Here is a 22,194-nt window from a genome sequence, read left to right as displayed (position 1 = left end):
AGCTGAATATTGTAATACTCCCTCGGCGTTCCGGCCGCCGGTTGTGCGCCTCAGTAGGATGTTGCCTCGGTCTCACAGCACGACTCCTACTGGTATTCTCCTCCTTGCTTTGATCTCGTTTCTCACTCAGCACAATCTATCTTGCTTCCAATCCCTCCTTGGGCACCGCCGCTATGCTGAGCAGGCATGGTCCCGTTACGTTCGCTCAAGTTGCCAGGCCTCTGTCAGGATCCCACCCCTGACAGGGACCCTACTGAATCTTCTCCCACAACACCCTCTGCCACAAGGTGTTGCCTGGTTCCAACCCAGTCAGCTTTCTGTCCTAACTTCCTGCCTGACCCCCAGTTTTACCAGTATGTGAGGAGTGGCCTAATGAATAGAACCCTTAGCTCCCCCAGGAGGCCCGACGGTGAAATGTATTGGTGTCTGTGATACCTGGTCAGATGAACTCCTTCAGTGTCATCAGACGTACCATAGCTCCCCTTAGTGGCGGAGCCACAGTACTGCAACGACCAGGACTCTGGGGCGCTGCATTTTCATACCTAACCAAGTTAACTATCTATTTACATTTACATTCTGCCACTTCTCACTTTCTCTTCCAAGGCAGTTCTTTAGGCCTGCAGCCTTCTGAGCAAAGAAGTTCATCCAATTTGGGTAGCTTCTGCCGGCAAGGTCCTCCCAACTGAGGGTCTCTACCCGGGCTGCTCCTGCTTGGGCCTCCCTTGGGAACATCAAATCCGTCCCCTGGTGCTCCCAACAGATAACCACTCTCTCACTATGCACCTCCCAGGACATGAGTTCTGGCTGCAGCGGGGCCGCCAGTTTATCTCCGATGTCTACTGTTTGGTCCCAGGCTATGTTTTTAAACGCCTGGTCGGGTTTTAGAGCTGGCTGGGTTTTGAAGGGCCCAACTAAGGTTTCATCGGCCACTGGGGCAACGTTAGTACATGTTTTCTCTCTGATGCCGGTCTCCTCCTTCTCCACTGCTGGTCGCGAGGTTACACTCTGTTAAGACACTTTTTTCAGCAGGGCCTCCTTCCACTTTACAACCGCAGTAGGCTGCATCTCCTGGAGCTGGTGACCTAACTCCTGCACCACTTCTCCAAGGAACTCTGGGTCTACCGCAGGCAGCTGGTTCGAGTCCTCCTGTCGGCTGGGGGGGTCCATCATTTCCACCCCACGCTCCAGAGCTCTCTGTCCACCACTCACCATGGTGGTCACTGGGTTTGTTGCCACCTCTCCTGCAGCACACTTTCCCGCGCATCCACCTTCCGTCCTCCACCCTTCGTGGGTGGATCCTTTTTCTTTTCCCGACAGCCGTACCAGGAGGCGGATCCCTCTGGCTGATGGACAAATCCTTTTTGCATTGAAGTCTTTACAGTGGGTGGGTATGGCTTTCGTGCCGTTTGGTAACCCAGACCATGATAGGTGAACGAGACCCGGGCTTGCTGGGTCGGTCCATCCTGTTCGTGACGCCAAAATGGAGTACCCGCTAGGGCCACCGGTTCTTAAGGGAGTGGTCACAGCAGCGGTGACTCAGTCCTTGGCCCTGGGCATCCAATAAAAGTCAAATTAAAGGGGAATAAAGTTTATACTTTTCAAAATGGGGTCACTTGAAGGGGATTCTGGTCTTCTAGCAATTAGAAGCTCTGTATATTGAGTCCGCAAATTGTTCTAGGAAAATCTGCGCTCCAGGAGGCAAATAGCGCTCCATTCCTCCCGTGTCTCTCTGTATGGGTCAGTAGTGCTATACACCCACATATGGGGTATTGCCACATTCAGTAGAAATTGTGAGACAAGTTATGGTGCCATTTTACCCACTTTTTGTGTGAAAATATGAAATCTGGGGCTAAAGCAAAATTTTGATGGTAGAAATGTACTGCATATACTCGTAACAACCCTACTTACCTCAAATATCTTGGCTCCCCCGTGCCATGGTTGTATGCATGGCTCACATTGACCCCCCTCCCCATCGTACTCAATCTCCTCGCACCTGCATCTCCATCCCTGCATCTCCGTTGTCCCGATGCCGGTGGTTCTCCTTTCCTGTGCTGAGCGGTCACGTGGTACCACTCATTAAGGTAATGAATATGAACACATCTCCACTCCCATAGGAGTGGAGTGCATGTTCATTTATTACCATTACAACCATGGCATGGGGGAGCCAAGCCATGGGGGACAGGGGAGCTGAGTCATGTAGGACGGGGGAGCTGAGCCATGCAGGACAGGGGAGCTGAGCCATGCGGACTGGGGGAGCTGAGCAAAGGGGACCTGGGGAGCTGAGCAATGTGGGACCCGGGGAGTTGAGCAATGCGGACCGGGGGAGCTGAGAAATGTGGACAGGGGGAACTGAGAATTGTGGACCGGGGGAGCTGAGCAATGCTGACTGGGCGAGCTGAGCAATGTGGACCAGGGGAGCTGAGCAATGTGGACCGGAGGAGCTGAGCAATGCGGACTGGGCGAGCTGAGCAATGTGGACCAGGGGAGCCATGTGCATACAACAGGGGCAGCCACATACCAGGACAGGACGAGGGGTGCTACATACCAGGACAGGATGGGGGAGCCACATACCAGGACAGGACGGGGGAGCCATGCAAAGCAGGACAGGACAGGGGGAGCCACGCATAGCAGGACAGGGATGAGGGGGACAATGCATACCCAGCTTATACTCTAGTCAATAAGCTTACCCAGTTTTCCATGGCAAAAGTAGGTGCCTTGGCTTATACTCATGTCGGATTATACTAGAGTATATACGGTAGTTATTTTTTCTTCACTGCCCAATGGTATAAAATTCTGTGACTCACCTGTGGTGTCAATATGATCACTGCACCCCTAGATGAATTCATTGAGAGGTGTAGTTTGTAAACTGGGGTCACTTATGGGGAGCCCTGCTGTTCTGGCACCTTATGTGGTCTCCCACTGGGTCATGGCACCTGAAAACCATAACTGTAAAATCTGGCGCTCCTTACCTTCTGAGTTTTGCACTGTGCCTGAAAAATATTTCATGATTACATGTACAGTGGGGGAAATAAGTGTTTGATCCCTTGCTGATTTTGTAAGTTTGCCCATGGACAAAGATATGAACAGTCTATATTTTTAAGGGTAGGTTAATTTTAACATTGAGAGATAGAATATGAAAAATAAAATCCAGAAAATCACATTGCATAACTTCTATAAATTTATTTGCATTTTCCACTGAAAAATAAGTTTTTGATCTCTCTGGCAAATAATACTTAATACTTGGTTGCAAAACCCTTGTGTAACACCGGTGTGTTTGTGCCTTGTTTCCCTGACATTACTCTGCATGTCAGTGTTCTTACCCTTTGCTCATTTCCCCCTAATCTGCTGGGATACTGTTGTCTGTTACCTGTATGGATGCTGCTTAGTTCCCTGCTCTGCTTTGCAGCTGTACATGTGTTGTCTTTGCTCCACTGCATGTGTAGCGCCCCCACTGCCGCAGGGCCGAGGGGTACCCGGTACTGGGCCTCTGAGTCTCTGTTCTGGGGTTGTCACGGTGGCTAGACCCGGTCCGTGACCCTGCTGAGGGGCGCCCAATGAAAGGTATGGATGGTTATGAGGTTGTGGTGGTGCGGTGCAGGTCGCAGTAAATAACGAGGACACCAGGTTGCAGTCTCTTTACCTCTTTACTGAAGGCTTCAGGATCCTCAGTCCGGAATACGGTTAACCGGGCTGCGCAAGTCCGGCCGGTCCGATGGTACCTCCAGAGTTCCATTTGCAGGTGGAAATCTGTGCCTACCTTCTAGCGCTTGTGTGTTGTGGTCCTCCCCTGCTGTGCTTACGGGATAGTCCCCACAACTGTTGTGTCTGTTTCTGAAGTTCCCTCACAACTCGATTATGATGTTCTGCTTCGTCCCCCAGATGATATGGCTAGGATGCACCCGTATGACGGGTAGGCTCGGAGGTCTTCCGGGACCCTAGAGTCGCCCCTCTCCAAATGTTGCCCCCTATGTCGTCTTACGTGATTTGAGTGAGACAGCCCGCCTATAACTGACTGTCCTGCCATAGGTTTGAAGTAAGGCCTGGAGCTCTATACTTCCTCAGCGTTCCGGCCACCGGCTGCGCGCCTCAGTAGGATGTTGCCTCGACTTACAGCACGACTCCTACTGGTGTTTCTCCTTGTTGCGTTGATCTCGTTTCTCACTCAGCACAATAAACCTCGCTTCTTGTCCTTTCTTGGGGTACAGCCGCAACGAAGTGCAGGCGCGGTCCTGTAACGTTCTTTCTCTTCGCTAGGCCTCTGTCAGGATCCCACCCCTGACAGGGCCCCCCTGAATCTTCCCCTGCAACACCCTCTGCCACAGGATGTTGCCTGGTTCCAACCCAGTCAGCTTCTAACTAACTTCCTACCTAACCCCCAGTTTTACCAGATTGTGAGGAGTGGCCTAATACATAGTGCCCTTAGCTCCCCCTGGAGGCCAGACTGTGAAGTGTATTGGTGTCTGTGATACCCGGTCATGTGAACTCCTGCACTCCCCCCCGGTTAAATCCAGTACTCCTGGACTGGGAAGAAAACAACAATACATGTCAGCAAAAAGACATACAATTTTGAATTGCAATAACAATAAGCAGATTTGAACAGAGCTTCCCTTTATGGGAGGCGAGGACACTTGAACGTTACAAACATGGTTAAATACTTTAAATAACATACTATAAATAACTTTTCTGACCCAACCGGGTATTCTACTAAGTGCAAATTTTTGAACAATAATTTAACGTTGCCTTTAAGGACGTACACGCTGAATCCACTAAAGACCTTCTTATAAAACACTATAAGGCTAATCAACTTTTTCTTCACTTTCCACCCTTACATCTGCAGGACCGCCTGTCTATCTGCCCCAGGCCTACTGCCTCTCGTTCTGTTGCAGGACCGCCCCTTTCCACCCGAGCCTACTGCCTTTCTGCTACTATACACAGTATAGAACTTATCAACATACTCTCAGTTCAAGATCACTGAGCCATCTCTGTATGGCTCCTAGGAGGACTCACCGACTAACCCCATACAGGTTCACTTCCTGTCCTCATTCTTCTAGCAACATCATTAAACATTTCTCACAATTAACTAGCTCACTACATATAACTTTTACATGTAAGCATTATTAATACTTCCTTTTAAAACATCATCATTCTTTAAGTGCTATTGATGAACGTTCCCTTTAAGAGGGGACCAAGTCTCTATGAGGTAGTGCAACTTCTCAAATTGTGAGTTCGTTTGCAGCAGGAACTCCTGTACTGTCTCCAGGTACAATTTCTTCGCAAAGAGTTCTTGTTCTTGTAAAACCAGTAGGGGGCACCTTTAATAAGGTGCGAACTATTTACAAAACAGTTTGTGAACCATCCACCGTCCATGGTTTGGCAGTCTTTATAACATGGGGGAACTAGGAGCAAAAAGGAAAATAAAAGCAAAAATAAAAAGCAATATGGATCCCGGGTAAACAAAGGGATCCCTTTAAGAATAACCCTAGTCGGGTTTAAAGCAGCGAAAAGCAGGGAAACAAACAGTTAACTATTTACATGTTCAGGTTTCCGAGGTTTAGTTGGACGGCTTCCAGGGCTGCACCTGGCACTTAACCCCTCTTGGCCTGGGAAAAGTGAGGTCCAGGGTTACACCCAGTGCTGGACAAACGCCGTTAATCCGTCTTTCATGTACGGTTAAATCATGCGCAGCGATGGAGGTCTGCGCAGCTTGAGTATGGGCATTTGCTGCAGCAGAGGTAGCGGCTGCTGCAAGATCAGTCACTGGAACGGAGTCAGCAGCTGTGGCACTAGCAGTCACTGGAGTGGTGTCGGTCGTCAGGGCAGGGTGGTCCTTCATACCTGCTTCAGATACGGTCCCTCCGGTGCCGGTCTGCTCCGTCTCCGCTGGGGTCTGGAACGCTGGTTGCGGGGCCTTGTGCTGCGACGTTGTCATCTCCGCTTGCAGCATCCCGCTTTCCGGCAGGGCCTTGCTTTCCAGCTTCGGAGCGCTGGAACTTCTTTCCTGCTCCAGACCAGACGAGGCTACCGACAGGCATCTGGCGAGGCTCCCGATGAAGGTCTTCTTCCACCCGGCCTCAGTGCTCAGCTGCGTCCGCAGGAGTTGGTCGCTGAGCTCATCCACTCCGGCCGGCAGGAAGTCAGTATCAGCGGTGGAGGCCTGGTCACGGTGTCCCTCTGGGTAGCTGGGGGAGTCCTCTGCTCCGACCCCACGCTCCAGTTCCGGGCAGCTCGCCATGGTGTCCTCCACGTGGTTCGCTTCTTCTTCCTCGTCCTTTTCCCGCTCTCTCCTTCGTGGGCGGTTTCGCTTTCATTGTCTCCGCCCCCATTGAGGATCAGTAGGCGGATCTCGGCTGCTGATGGACACGTCCTCAAGGGGCAGAAATATTTAGACTGGGCGGCCATTGTCTTTCGCGCTCTTCAGCTTGTCTACGCCCACTCCACGCCCTTCTTCTTCTCCTGCGCTCTCCTTAGCGCTGTAATGGCGGCGGTTTTGGCGGGAACTTCTGGCGGCAAGTGGCAATACACAGTCTTTGCAATAAGTCACAGTCCAAGCACAACAAATCACAGTTCCAAGGCACACATGACCTGATTCTTCAGGCTTAAGTAGATCCTGTTCGTGACGCCAAGTTGTAGCACCCCCACTGCCGCAGGGCCGAGGGGTACCCGGTACCGGGCCTCTGAGTCTGTGTTCTGGGGTTGTCACGGTGGCTAGACCCGGTCCGTGACCCTGCTGAGGGGTGCCCAATGAAAGGTATGGATGGTGATGAGGTTGTGGTGGTGCGGTGCAGGTCGCAGTAAATAACGAGGACACCAGGTTGCAGTCTCTTTACCTCTTTACTGAAGGCTTCAGGATCCTCAGTCCGGAATACGGTTAACCGGGCTGCGCACCTCCAGAGTTCCCTTTGCAGGTAGAAATCTGTGCCTACCTTCTAGCGCTTGTGTGTTGTGGTCCTCCCCTGCTGTGCTTACGGGATAGTCCCCACAACTGTTGTGTCTGTTTCTGAAGTTCCCTCACAACTCGATTATGATGTTCTGCTTCGTCCCCCAGATGATATGGCTAGGACGCACCCGTATGACGGGTAGGCTCGGAGGTCTTCCGGGACCCTAGAGTCGCCCCTCTCCAAATGTTGCCCCCTATGTCTTCTTAGGTGATTTGAGTGAGACAGCCCGCCTATAACTGACTGTCCTGCCGCAGGTTTGAAGTAAGGCCTGGAGCTCTATACTTCCTCGGCGTTCCGGCCACCGGCTGCGCGCCTCAGTAGGATGTTGCCTCGACTTACAGCACGACTCCTACTGGTGTTTCTCCTTGTTGCGTTGATCTCGTTTCTCACTCAGCACAATAAACCTCGCTTCTTGTCCTGTCTTGGGGTACCGCCGCAACGAAGTGCAGGCGTGGTCCCATAACGTTCTTTCTCTTCACTAGGCCTCTGTCAGGATCCCACCCCTGACAGGGACCCCCCTGAATCTTCCCCTGCAACACCCTCTGCCACAGGATGTTGCCTGGTTCCAACCCAGTCAGCTTCTAACTAACTTCCTACCTAACCCCCAGTTTTACCAGATTGTGAGGAGTGGCCTAATACATAGTGCCCTTAGCTCCCCCTGGAGGCCAGACTGTGAAGTGTATTGGTGTCTGTGATTCCCGGTCAGGTGAACTCCTTCAGTGCCATCGGACATACCATAGCCCCCCTTAGCGGCGGAGCATCAGTACTGCAACGACCAGGACTCTGGGGCGCTGCACATGACCATCCGCATGTGAGGTCCCTGGCTGCCGCTGTGGAAGCTATCCGCAGGTTGTGAGGTCTGCTGCTGGTGCATGACTTTCCACAAGTCTTAGTTGTACTGGTTTCTGCTCTGCAGCCTATTGCTGAGGAGCAGTTCTGATTAAAAGTTCCTCTTCCCTGTTGGGAGTTGACAGAGCTTCTCATTAGGTTTCTTAACCTAGCCATGTGTGTTTGGTCCTCCATGTTGCTCCTGGTCTGCCTGGTCTTCAGCTCCTGTTCTGCCTGCTATCAGTTCTAGGAAGGCTGATGTCTTTGTCCCTGGACCCGTACTGTCTATGTGTTGGTACCAAAGTCTTTGCCTTGAATGTGAAGTCCTCTGCCTGGTGCCTGGAGCCTGATGACTGTCGTCTAGTGCCTGGAGTCTTCGCTGATGTTCTGTCAGTGTCCCTGATGTTCTGCCGCTCCCTGCCTGGGGCCGTGTCTGTTGTACGAAGTCCATATGTCCTGCCTTTGTCCCAAATGTCCAGTCTGTTTCCAGATATCCAGTCCGTGGTCCTGGTTGTCCAGAAGGTGTTTCAGAGTTGGTTCCACTCAAGTTCCTGGACGGGCTCCTCCTCCATTTTTCTGGGCAGTCTCCAGTCTACTTGTGTTCCTCGGTTGTGGCTCTAACTGTGTGTCCTAGATCTGACCAGCTGTCTTGAGCTTCCATGTCAGTGTTCCTGGATCCGTGCTGACCGTGTTTTGCTTGTGTCTCGATGTTCAGCCTGTTTCATGGGGTCCATCCCTTGATGACGTCTGTCTGAGGGCAGTGTCTGATGTTCTCCTGCTGTGCCTGTGCTACACCTGGTGCCTGAAAGAGAAGTTCTCCTGATATGCCCGTGCCAGATGACCCTGGACTGCATCAACCCGTGATGACATCTTGCCATCATCTGACATCTCCTGTCCTGTGATGATCACCCTTGCTTGATGTGTGGAATTGGGAGCCTAGCATTTTTTTGACTTTTTTGTCTTGTATTCTGTATGATGACTTTATGTAGTAAGCTTTATTTCTTCTTACTTGAAGTTGTGCGGTGTCATCTAGTCCTGCATATCATCACCTTGCACACATGATCAGCTGCCACAGACCCTGGTTGCTGCCCTTCCCTAGTTCAGGTAGGACTAGGCCTGGGTACCGCCTGGGACGCACACTCCACATCATCATAGCCTGGCGACATGGGAGCGTAAGCTAAGTAAGCTAAGCCGCATCCGTCAGTCCATTGTGACACCTTGTTGGCAAGCACAGCAGTCAGATTATTTTGTAGTTGATGATGTTTGTGCAAGTCAGGAGGAATTTTGGTCCACTCCTCTTTGCAGATCATCTCTAAATCACTAAGATTTGGAGGCTATCGCTTGGCCATTCGGAGCTTCTACTCCCTCCATAAGTTTTCTATGGGATTAATGCCTGGAGACTGGCTCGGCCACTCCATGACCTTAATGTGCTTATTTTTTAGCCACTCCTTTGTTGCCTTGGCTGTATGTATTTGGTCATTGTCTTGCTGGAAGACCCAGCCACGATCAATTTTTAATTTCCTGGTGGAGGGAAGGAGGTTGTCACTCATGATTTTATGGTACATGGCTCCATCCATTCTCCCATTGATGCGGTGAAGTAGTCCTGTGCCCTTAGCATAGAAATACCCTCAACATTTTTCCACCTCCATGCTTGACAGTGGGGACGGTGTTCTTTGGGTCATAGGCAGCATTTCTCCTCCAAACACGGAGTTGAGTTAATGCCAAAGACCTCAATTATTTTCTCATCTGACCACAGCACCTTCTCCCAATCACTCACAGAAACATCCAGGTGCTCATTGGCAAACTTCAGACGGCCTTCACATGTACCTTCTTGAGCATGGGGACCTTGCGGGTACTGCAGGATTTTAAACATTTATGGTGTAATGTGTTACCAATGGTTTTCTTGGTGACTGTGGTCCCAGCTGCCTTGAGATCATTAACAAGTCCCCCCATGTATTTTTAGTCTGATATCTCACCTTCCTCATAATGAAGGATAACCCACGTGGTGAGATTTTGTATAGTGCCCCAGATCGATGTCGATTGACAGTCATTTTGTATTTCTTCCATTTTCTTACCTTTGCACCAACAGTTGTCTCCTTCTCACCCGGCGTCTTACTTATGGTTTTGCAGCCCATTCCAGCTTTGTGCAGGTCTATGATCTTGTCCCTGACATTCTTATAAAGCTCTTTGATCTTGCTGTAGAGGTTAGAGTCTGACAGATTAATTGAGTCTGTGGACAGGAGACTTTTATAAAAGTGACCATGTAAGACATCTCACTTTAATTGAGGTAACAAGTTTATTAGGAGTGTCTAACTGGTCTGTAGGAGCCAGAACTCTTAATGGTTGGTTGGGGATCAAATACTTATTTCTCAGTGCAAAATGCTAAAAAAATTATATGAATTTAAAGAAGAATTTAAATTCCTGTTTGGTTTCTTCTTGGATTTTGCACACAAAATCCCAAGTTTGTCAGCTGCATTGTATCCTTAATTCCAGGCTTTCTCTTTTTTGTTGAGGGCACTAGTGTCATTTCTTATTTGTATTTTAAATAAATTTATATAATTATGCAATGTGATTTTCTGGATTTTATTTTTGATATTCTATCACTGATAAATTTAAAATACCCTTAAAATTATAGACTGTTCATGTCTTTGTCAGTGGGCAAACTTACAAAATCTGCAGGTGATCAAATACTTATTTCCCCCTCTGTAAGGTATTGGTGCACTGAGGAAAAAATGGACTTCAGTTTGTTTAAAAAAAAATCCTATTTGCCCTTAGAAAAATTAAAAACTTAAGGCTGAACATTATTTTAGTGGTAAAAATGCAATTTATTCTTTCTTCACTGCTGGTATAAAATTCTGTGAGGTACTGTACATGTGATATCAATATAATCACTGCACCCCTAGATTAATTCATTGGGGAGCGTAGTTTGTAAAATGAATTCACATATAAGGGGTTTCTGTTGTTCTGGCACCTCAGGGGCTCTGCCAATGTGACATGGCACCCTCAAACCATTCCAACAAAATCTGAACTCCAATGTTGTGCCTCTTCCCTTCTGAGCTTTGCTCTGTGCCTCAAAAGTAGTATTCCCCCACATATAGGGTATCGGTGTACTTAGAAGAAATTGCACAACAAATTGTATGGTGCTGTTTCTCCCTTTACCCTTATGAAAATGCAAAATTTGGGGCCAAAAAACATTTTTTGTGGAAAATGTGATTTTATTATTTTTACAGCTCAATGTTATAATAAACTTCTGTGAAGCACCTGTATGTATCTAAATACATTCCTTGAGGGGTCTAGTTTCCAAATTGGGATCACTTGTGGGGGGTTTCCATTGTTTAGGTACATCAGGGACAGCGACACTCCAAATGGGACACGACGTCCGCTAATGATTCCAGGAAATTTTACATTCAAAAATTCAAATGACGCTCCTTCCCTTCCGAACCCTGCCGTGCACCCAAACATTAGTTTTCTCCCTCATATGGGGTATCGGTGTACTCAGGAGAAATTGCACTAGAAATTTTATGGTACAATTTCTTTTGTTACCCTTATGAAATTTCAAAATTTTGGGTTAAAATAAAATTTTTGTGGGTAAAAATGTGATTTTATTATTTTCAGGGCTCAATGTTATAAACTTCTGTGAAGCACCTGAGGGTTAAATGTGCTCATCACACATCTAGAACAGTTACCTGAGGGTCTAGTTTCCAAAATGGTGTCACCTGTGGTGAATTTTCACTGTTTAGGCACATCAGAGGCTCTCCAATTGTGACATGACGTCCGCCAATTGTTCCAGCAAATTTTGCATTCAAAAAGTCAAATGGCACTCCTTCCCTTCTGAGCTCTGCTGTGTGCGCAAACAGTGGTTTTCTCCCTCATATGGGGTATCGGCATCCTCAGGAGAAATTACACAACAAATGTGTGGGTCCATTTTTTCTTGTTACCCTTGTCAAAATAAAAAAAAAATTGGATCTGTAGTAATTTTTTTGTGAAAATAGTTAAATGTTCATTTTGCTGTTTTTGTTTCACTGAGCACACCACATCTTTCTCAATCCATAATAACATCTCCATCTGCACCTCACTCACAGTCCAGCAGTTTGTCCTGTTTACCTTACTCCACTCACTCAGCACAGCAGCCAGCCCTTGGTCCCGCATTTGTGGTCACATTGCCACATGTGGACACATGCCAAAGCTAAAAGCTTGAACTCCACCATCTCCATTCTATTGGCCACGGAAATACTGCTTTTCCGCCTGGTGGATACAGATGGTTTCTGAAAGTTGATGGCTGTCGCAGTCCCCCAGTACCAGTTGCCTAGTTGCCATTAATTCTCTAAGAAAGCTGTGCCTGCGCTAGACCAGCATGTTGCAAAGAACATCACACATTCCCTGAAAAATTTTAAGTCGGCCAGGGTGCAGTTCACCACTGACATCAGGATGAGCAAGCATGGGCAGGGACATTACATCTCGCTGACTTGGTACTGAGTGACTCTGGTGGCTGCGGGGGCCGGCAGGCAAGGGGCTGCTCCACAAGTCTTGGGATTCCCAATGATTTCGGGAAAAACCTCTGTATCTAACACTTCCTCCATTGCTTCTGACTCCTCCATCTCCTCTAGGGTCTTTAGCTGCACCTCAAACTCTCCCTTAATGAGCCTTGCAACAGTGCAGCCAGGGCTCACGGCAATAAGACAGTGTTTAAATTAATATGACTTGGAGATCACACAGCTCAAGATTAGTGGACAGCTCTCCAGGCCAAGCTTGGGCAATGGCTGTCTCCCCAGAACCTGGAGCCAGGTAAGGCCATGTGCGATAATGGTGCAAACATGGTGGCAGCCCTATGCCGAGGAAAACTCACACACTTGCCTTGCATGGCTCACATCCTCTCCTCAACCTGGTGGTACAGCAATTTCTCAAGTAAAAGCAAACAGAGTAAAGAAGAGACCACAATATCTAGACATGCCGGAGCAGTATGTGTGGTATCTAAAACTTAACTTTTCATCTAAATTAGGTAAAAATGTTTGTCTTCTTAGTTTTTACCTAATCTACAGGGTGGGCCATGTATATGGATACACATAAATAAAATGGGAATGGTTGGTGATATCAACTTCCTGTTTGTGGCACATTATTATATGGGAGGGGGAAAACTTTTCAAGATGGGTGGTGACCATGGCAGCCATTTTGAAGTTGGCCATTTTGGATCCAACTTTATTTTTTCCAATGGGAAGATGTGATAGAAATATATATATCATGTAGATCTCACTTGCATGTATACTCCTCTATAATCATATATATTCTCATATATCCACAGCTAATATATTACTCAGCTAGTTTATAATAAATGGTTTAAAATGGCTGACATAAACTGATATAAGCCAGACAGATTGTATGGGGTTTTCCATCCAAAAGCGGAACAACGCCAGATGTACTAAGTGCTGATCAGATGTCTCAACTCTGTCCCAGATGCAGAGAGCTCAATTTTAGTTGCTTAATCAGCATTCATATGTGCATTAATCACAATATTCCATATATGTTTAGATAACCAATGACAGAGGAGCTAGACAATATGGTAATTAACTAACCACCCCTAACAACCCCTAACCACTCCTTTCTATAGGCAATTATAAAACTATGTATGTACAATAAAGTATCAGTATTGATGGAATGCTTTTCTGTCACAATGGTGTACAGTCCATTCTTGATGAGCTCTCAAAATACTCAGTCTTATTGGGAACGGCCGCAGCACCCACAGGGATAAATTTATCCAAACCAAATTTCCATATCAAATGGCCCCCAACGCGAGGCATGGACGAAACACACGGGACCCTGCTGACCGGAGAGACGGAGGTGTTGGCCACGGCCTTGGTTCATGGGACGGAGACTGCACAGCTCCATAAGTAAGGTAAGAAAATGTTATCATCTTACCTGAAAGTCCCCTGTGCCCAGTCCGGGTCTATACCTCTTGCCGGTCAGGTGTGGTCACCACCGCATTCCCAGGTAGTGTAAAAAGTCTAAACCCTGGGATATAAGTCAAGGTGTCTGCTGTGTTCCGTGTATGTGTTCTGTGTTTGTGTAAGATCCGGGAGAAGAAAGGAACAGTGACTTTTGCTTGTGGTTGCTGGGTAACAGACCGCAGGAGGTCAAATCGCTCGATAAGTTATTGCAGGATTCCCATGCATAGGAGGGACAGGTAGAGTTCCAGGGCAGGTAGTCCCATGTTCCAGGCATGGGTACTGATAACTTAGAGGGCTACTGCAGATTCCCGTAGTGCCGGCGATCCAGTTAGGATGACTGGACCGGGGTGGTAGATTTCCCGCTTGTTGTGCTTCTCACTCAGGCGGCCCGGGCACAGGTGTGCCCAGTGCGATTGGCAGTAGTCTGTTCCCAGCACAACCTGCACGTGTCACAGAATAAAAAGGGGCATCTCCCGGATGTCTATCTGTTTCTGTTTTTGTGTCATGTATTGCTGCTTTAAGAGCATACAATTGTAAAAGAAAGTTTTTTTTCTCTTTTCTGAACTTCCTCTTTTCCACGCTGCAAGCAGAGATATATGCATTGTAAATCACACTGTCACATCTGCTTTTTTTCTGGCTGTTTCTGCAATGCTGGCTATGTGTAGCTATTTGTGAAGAAGTGAAACAAATTGTATCTATCATTTTTGATGCGACATACGTGTTTTCAGATACGTGATTTTAGTGACATTGGATACAATAGCATAAGAAAAGGGGAAGTGTGTGTCTCTGACTGCGTTGAGCGCAGAGAGAAGGAAAAAAAATAGCCGGTTTTTTTACTCTTTACTCTTTTGAAGGTCTTTATTCTGGTTTTTTAAATTTTTTAAAGTTTTTTAAGTTTTCCAAAGTTTTCCTTCAATCTCTTTACTTTTTCCTTCTTTTTCCTTTTGTATCAAAATTTTGAGTTTTTGATCGTGTACCAGGTTTTTGATGGTTTTCTGTTCTTTTGGGTTTTTTTTTTGGAGTTTTTATATACTCATTTTTAGAAGTTTTTTTTTTTTTTGGTGTTGTTTTTTATTTTTGTTTGTTTTTCATTTCTGTTTTTGCCATGGGGTATAAAGTGGCCAAGCAACAGGAGAATCTTTTACTTCCTGGAGAGCAAACGGCCCCACAGATAGTGGCAGAACAAAAAGGTGTTAAGTATGTGAAGAATTTTGGAATGTATAAAGTATGTGAAATTCATAAGAATGGCAGACTTCAAGCTGCGGAATGACTGAGACGTAGAAAGGAAAATAAGGGAAGTTAGCTGATGTTAAATTGCTGAATACTAATACATGGTATGAAGTAGCAGCAGAGCTTACATCGTTTAGGTGGTACAGAAAGATATGTGAGCAAACCAGGAAGTGATTTTTTGTGTGTATAAGACGGGAGATATTGAATCTGCGCAGTCTGCTCTCAGCAAAATCCATGGTATAGGGAGTTATTTTTGCACAGTATGTGGCGCGCCCCGTCCCTCCCTACAGGGAGGTCTCGGCTTCCCCCCAATGTGGGGGTATCATTGCTCCTCTCTATTGTTCTTGTTCTTCTCTATCCTCCTTTTTCTCTGTCACTCTTTCTCTCCTCATTCTTCTCTCTCACTCTCCTTTCCTCTCCTCTTTCTCCACACTTTTCTCTTCTCTCTCTCTCTCTCTCCTCCACACCTCCCATCTTCTCCTCCTTCTTTTCCTCACTTTCTCTCTCTCCTCCTTCTCCACTCCCCCACCACACCTATCTCCTCCTTCTCTTCCTTGTCCACACCGATCTCCACTCCTCTCTTCTCCTCCTTCTCTCCCTCTCCCACACAACCCATCTTCTCCTCCCTCTGTTCCTCACTCCTCCATCTCCTTCTTCACACCTCTTTCCCCTTCTCCTCCCTCCTTTTTTTATTTACTCCCTTCAACCAATCCACCTGTTTCTTCTTTCTCTCTCTCCACCTCCTTCTGCACACCCTGATTCTCCCCGTTTCTCTTTACCACACCTTTCTATCTCTCTCTATCTCCTCATTCTCCTTCTCCACACCTCTTTCCTCCTTCTTCACTCACCTCCTCCTCCTATACACTTTTCATCAACCCCTCCTTCTTCTTCTTCTTCTTCTGCTGGGCCAACGCCCAATTCAAACAATGTGGTGCTTACAGCACAAGGCAACCCCCAGACACATCAGGCAGCAGACAGCTCAGCCCTGGGTGCAGAGGGGGGAGTACTGTCATCATCATCTACATCTGCTGATAATGTACAACTTACTTCGGCATCGGTCAGAGCTGCCTACATTCACACCAACACAGAACTATAAGCCTAATCCATCACAGCTTGAACAGAGGGGGGAGACGTCCTCACACAAAAAAGCAAATTCTAAGTCCAATATCAGCCAGTTTTTGATCCCAGTACACGCTATCACAACTATTCCTCTGATGAGGATGAAGAGGGAACATCATACATGCTGTCCAGTACTAGAAAAAGAAACTCACAGGCACCAAGAATGCAGGGGCAGATAGAGGCACCTCCATTACACTATGTGCACTGCACTTCAAGTCAGGTGACAATCTTCCTGACTCAGGGATGCATCCCATGCCATTTTACTAAAGAATGTAGCAGAACCAGCAAACATATGCAGCCACCTGGAATGATCTCTGGGCCATAAATGGAAATAGAAGCAGGTGATGCACTCTGGCCAATCATGAAGGAACAATTCAAACTTCCAGCAGAATTAGATGTACACGCTTGGGGGTCAGGGCCACAGCTAATTGAACAGATCAGAGAGTGGGCCAAAGGCAGATTGGCAGGACAAGCCCTCAGCTTACATGACATGAGCCAAGACAAGACAGAGTCTGTAAAGAAGTTTCATGGCAGAGTAATGCAAGTATTTCAAGACTTGGGCTTCACCATTCAAGACCAGATACACAGGCAAATGTTGGCACAGGCCTTTGTGCATGGACTGAGACAGCCAGGAAACCACTGATAGTGGCTAGGCCTGAGAACAGGTCAATAGCAGTGGACTGACCCAGCAAAACGGGTTATGTGCGCCTGGGAGACTGTTTATTGCCAATTGTTGCCAAAACTGCCGCCATTATAGTGCCACAAAGAGCGCGAAAAAGGAAACGGGTGCCGTGCTGCTGAGAACGCCGGAAGGGGAGCCAGAGGTGAAGACGCTGCAAAGTGCCGATCGACACACCGGAAGAACCGCTGAAGACTCCAGAGAGGAGACACCGATCTCAATAAGGTTAGCAAAGGGGAGAAGATATGTCAGACCAGGGGGAAGAAGTGATAGCAGATGCAGTCGCAGCCCCTGTAATGCCCCAAGACCTTGGGTAGGATGCAGCCGCCGGTCCCATGGCACCCCCAGGCCTCGTCACGGATGCACCTGTAGGCCCCATCATACCACCACAGCTTCAATCAGCAGGCCATACCCCGCTGCCACTACAGTACCCATCATGCCGTTGTCCACAGAAGCCAAAGGGATTGAGTCCCAACCAGGGGTGCAGAAGACAGCCCCTGTCATGGTGACCACTGACCTGGAAGTGCAACCACCCTACAAAGACAAGAAGTGTCAAGTGTTACATCTGTGGCAAGTTTGGCCATTTCCGGAACCAGTGCAGAGCACCCATGCAACCCAAGAGTTGGTCCAGAGAGACAGGTCAAGGAAGAAGTGCAGAAAGCAGTGAAGTACCCCATCCAAATGACAGGGGCAAGCAAGCCAGGTCCACAAGGCATTACTCTCCTGACATGTTAAACCCCATCTGCAGGACGAATACCTCAAATTACCCTGAAAGTGGATGGTGTTGTCAGATCTTTTCTTCTGCACACTGGTGCAGCCAGAAGTGTGATGAGACCTGTGGAACTCGCTGATCCCACCTGCTTATCAGAATCCTCTGTGTCTTGCATGGGCATTGATGGTCAAGTCAGATATTCTCAGCTTACAAAGTCACTGAGCGTGTGCACTCAGCCAGGACACTCTATCCTGTCCCAGTTTGTGGTGTCAAGGACCTGCCACTCAACCTGCTGGGAGCGAACCTACTGCAGAAGCTGAAGGCAACCACAGTGTTCCAGGAAGATGGGACAGTGACACTTTCTTCATCCCTGACCCAAGAAGAATCATGCTGGCGGCCCTACAAGAACCTTAAACAACCGATGAGGCCTACCCAAGGAGGTACTGGATGTAGTACCAGAAAGTATATGGTCTAAGGGACCCCAGGACGTGAGAAAACCTCAAGTTGCCCAAGTACGGGTGTCACTCAAGCCATGTACCCCGTACCCTCTCAAGGCCCAGGCCAGGCCTAGAGTCAAGCTGCCTCTGACCAACTGAAGGTCTACCTGGAAAGAGGAATCATTGTTCCTTGCACATCGCATTGCAATACCCCGCTTTTCCCAGTCAAGAAAAAGACTGTAAAAGGAGAGCCAGCCAAGTTCAGAAGGTTACATGACCTGAGAGCTGTGAATGACGCCACGGTGTTTGAAATTGCAATTATGCCAAATCTGCACACATGCTGCTCTCAAATGTGCCTGCCACAGCAAAAGTTTTCACAGTGACTGACCTGGCTGATGTTTTCTTCAGTGTTCCCCTTCACCCGGATGACCAGTACCTGTTTGCCTTAACGCACCAGGGGGGACACCATACATGGACAGTGATGCCACAGTGGGCCCAGAACAGCCCTTCACAGTTCACCAAAGCGATGTCCACAGTCCTCACCAACTGGGTCACAAAACATGCAGAAGTAACCCTGCTACAATACATGGACGATCTACTCCTTTGTGCAATTGACTTTGACACGTGTAAAGCCCATTCCTTGTATCTCCTACTCTACCTGGCAGAGCAGCACTGCAATATCTCAAATAACAAAGTCCAATGGTGTCTGAAGCGAGTTACGTTCCAGAGACACTGTATTGCTCACCAGGCGAAACACCTGACAGATGACCGGAAGACCACAGTGGAGAAGATGGTTCCTCCAACAACTCCAAAGGTGCTACAGGCCTTCCTTGGTCTAGTTTCGTATTGCAGAGCCTGGATCCCTGATGCTTCAGTCCTAATGCAGCCTCTGTGTGAATACGTCAGTGTGACCCCGTTCCTCCTGACAGATGCAGCGTTCAGCTCATTCAAAAAGTTAAAAGGCTCTGTAGTCTCAGCGCCAGCACTAGTTCTACCTGACTACGAGAAGCCATTCCGTCTCTACTTGATGGAAAAAGAAGGCCTTGCTACTGGAGTCCTGACGCAGCTTCAGGGGGGAAAGCAGAGACCTTTGGACTACTTTTCAGCTCGCCTGGATCCAGTTGCAAGGGGAGCCTCTTCCTCCTGCATGAGAGCAGCACACGCCCTCCTGGACGGGACTGCTGACATCATAGGAAAAACCATTGGAAATCCTGGCTCCGCATGACATCTCAGCAATCCTCAACGAAACCCAGCCAAAACATCTCTCCACCGCCAGGCATCTTCGCCTCCAGTGCTCTCTACTCCTGCCTTACAATGTTACCAACTGCAGATGCACAGTCCTCAATCCGTCCACTCTACTCCCACTCCCAAGGGGGGATACAGATATGGACCCTCAGATAAAAATTCTGATCAAAATCTGCATGATACCTTCTGCAGGGATCTGGATTTGCTCCGGACGGATGACCATGATTGCTTCAGCATCATGCAACAGGAAACAGCAGGACTACCCAATGTGGCAGAAGAGCCACTGACCAACCCAGAGTTGATTCTCTATGTGGATGGCTCCAGATTTGCAGATGATGAAGGAAGATTCCACACGGGATGTGCAGTGACCAGCAATCAAGAGATCCTGAGGTCCAGAAGTCTGCTGCCTAGTCTGTCAGCCCAGGCAGCAGAACTGATAGCGCTGACGAAGGCCTACCAGATGGCAGAAGACAAGACTGCGGAAATGTATACCGAGTCGAGGTACTCGCATGGCATAGCACATGACTTTGGGCCCATCTGGGCTGCAAGGGACTTCATCACAGCAAGCGGAACAACTGTGAAGCATCATGGAGCCATTAAGGACCTGCTGAACGCACTTCAACTTCCAAAAGTGGTGGCAGTACTAAAAGTCAAAGCTCATGAAAAACTAAGCACAGTAAAGGCATGAGGCAACAACATGGCGGATATGGCAGCCAAAGAAGCAGTCAAGGGAAGACAATATTTAAAAGTGGGAGAGGTCGTAGAGCCGGATGGCTACTACATGAGGACTGAAGACAAGAAACCTGACCAAATGACATCCTGTGATCTGCTCAAAAAGCTGCAAGAGCAAGCCCCAAAGGACAAGAAGGAATGCTGGATGCGGAAGGGAGCAACACATGAAGAAGGAAGGGCCTACTCAATGGACTACAAACCCTGTCTACCCCGAAGCGTCTACCCAATGGTGGTCTAGTGGGCACATGGGCCCACACACAGATAAAAGACACAGATGAATGATCTGATTGGTGCTTACTGGTTCGCTCCAGGGATCTCCACCCTAACAGCCAAGTTCACTAGCAGCTGTCTGACCTGCGGCAAATGCAACCCTGGAAGAATGGAGAAAGTTCCCACACACCATCTTGCCAGACCACTGTACCCCTTCCAGAGGATCCAGATAGACCGCATCCAGATGCCACCAAGTGGAGGTTTCAAATATGCCCTTGTGGTCGTGGACGTGTTCTCAGGATGGCCAGAAGCTTTCCCAGTGAGGAACCAGTCAGCAAAGACTACTGCAAAGAAGCTACTCTCAGAGATGAGATATGCAGATATGGGGTCCCAGAAGTGATAGAGAGTGACCAGGGACCCACATTCACAGCAAATCTCACACGAGAGATCTGGTCAGCAGTAGGGTCAGACTTAGGCCTACACACTCCCAATCACACTACTTAGTGTAAGGCACACTTCCAGAGGCCCAGAAAAGCTATGAAATTTTGTTTGGGTCTAGTCCCAGGTTAGGGGTATCCTTTCCCTCAGCCGCTGACTATGCAATATGATACTTTGTCTGCTTATGTAACTGAACTCACCAAGAAACTTGCTAACATCCATTCTCGAGTTTTTTCTTCATTGCCAGATCCAGATACAGTGTCCGGTATGCACTCCTTGAAGCCAGGAGACTGGGTGTTGGTGAAAAAAAGTTTGTAAGGAGAACACCACTCGATCCCAGATTTGATGGTCCTGTTCAAGTGCCGCTGATGACACCAACCTTTGTGAAACTGGAGGGAAGACCCACTTGGATCCACTCATCGTATTGCAAGAAAGCTCTCCTACCAGAAGATCACACTCAAGCCAGAATGATGTTGTGGATGCCCTGCCTGACCAGATAGATGACCTACCTGATAAAGAATACACTACACATGCTATTGACTAAGAGACTGATTGCAACGAACCCCCGTTAGGGACAGATCTCCTGACCGCCCATTTGCGAAAAGTCTGTACGGAGTGGGGCGTAGGCGTTAGGCTTGCACCAGTTCACCGGCAGCACAAAAGAGTTGCAGCGCTTTGGGACAGGAGGGCAAGTGATATCTAAGCGGGGCTTGTGATAGAAATATATATATCATGTAGATCTCACTTGCATGTATACTCCTCTATAATCATATATACTCATATATCCACAGCTAATATATTACTCAGCTAGTTTATAATAAATGGTTTAAAATGGCTGACATAAACTGATATAAGCCAGACAGATTGTATGGGGTTTTCCATCCAAAAGCGGAACAACGCCAGATGTACTAAGTGCTGATCAGATGTCTCAACTCTGTCCCAGATGCAGAGAGCTCAATTTTAGTTGCTTAATCAGCATTCATATGTGCATTAATCACAATATTCCATATATGTTTAGATAACCAATGACAGAGGAGCTAGACAATATGGTAAATAACTAACCACCCCTAACAACCCCTAACCACTCCTTTCTATATGCAATTATAAAACTATGTATGTAAAATAAAGTATCAGTACTGATGAAATGTTTTTCTGTCACAATGGTGTACAGTCCATTCTTGATGAGCGCTCAAAATACTCAGTCTTATTGGGAACGGCCACAGCACACACAGGGATAAATTTATCCAAACCAAATTTCCATGCGAAACATCAAACTTATTGAGAATTTCTCAAGAAAAACAATGGTCTGCTTGGTTTTAACGTAATTTTATTCTTTCATGAGTTATTAACAAGTTTCTCTTTGTTTACAGCCATTGACATGTTTCAGAGGTTATTGTGTTGATGTCTGGTGAATGCAGTACCCAGGTCATTGCAGCAGATTTCAATGCAAGACACCCTACGCAAGAAAACTGTCACCATTACCATTTGATTTAGGTGTATCCATATAAATGGCCCACCCAAAAAAGTTTGCCTCATCACTGAACATAATGTTCTGTGTAAACTGAGGGTCCTGTTCCAATTTTTGTTTTGCCCATTTTGTAAGTTCAGCGCGCCAATCTGGCATCAGTCGAACATCCCTTTGGCGGATATTAGCTACTCACAAATGGCACCCTCACAAAATCCA

The 22,194-nt window shown here is 47.6% G+C and overlaps 1 protein-coding gene across 1 annotated transcript in view; it reads left to right on the top strand.

The window, feature by feature from the left end:
* IL17REL (interleukin 17 receptor E like) overlaps positions 1 to 21,192 on the top strand; it is a 290,191-nt gene extending 268,999 nt beyond the window's left edge. Inside the window, exon 10 of the mRNA XM_077264875.1 lies at positions 20,758 to 21,192. Coding sequence (XP_077120990.1) covers positions 20,758 to 20,828 — 71 coding nt within the window. The 3' untranslated portion in view covers positions 20,829 to 21,192. The remainder of the gene's footprint in view (positions 1 to 20,757) is intronic.
* The last annotated feature ends 1,002 nt before the right edge of the window (positions 21,193 to 22,194 follow it).

The sequence above is a fragment of the Ranitomeya variabilis genome, chromosome 5, assembly GCF_051348905.1.
Source record: "Ranitomeya variabilis isolate aRanVar5 chromosome 5, aRanVar5.hap1, whole genome shotgun sequence".
NCBI lineage: Eukaryota > Metazoa > Chordata > Amphibia > Anura > Dendrobatidae > Ranitomeya > Ranitomeya variabilis.
The sequence above is the reverse complement of the archived record's forward strand: the minus strand, read 5'-3'. Positions and strand labels throughout refer to the sequence as shown.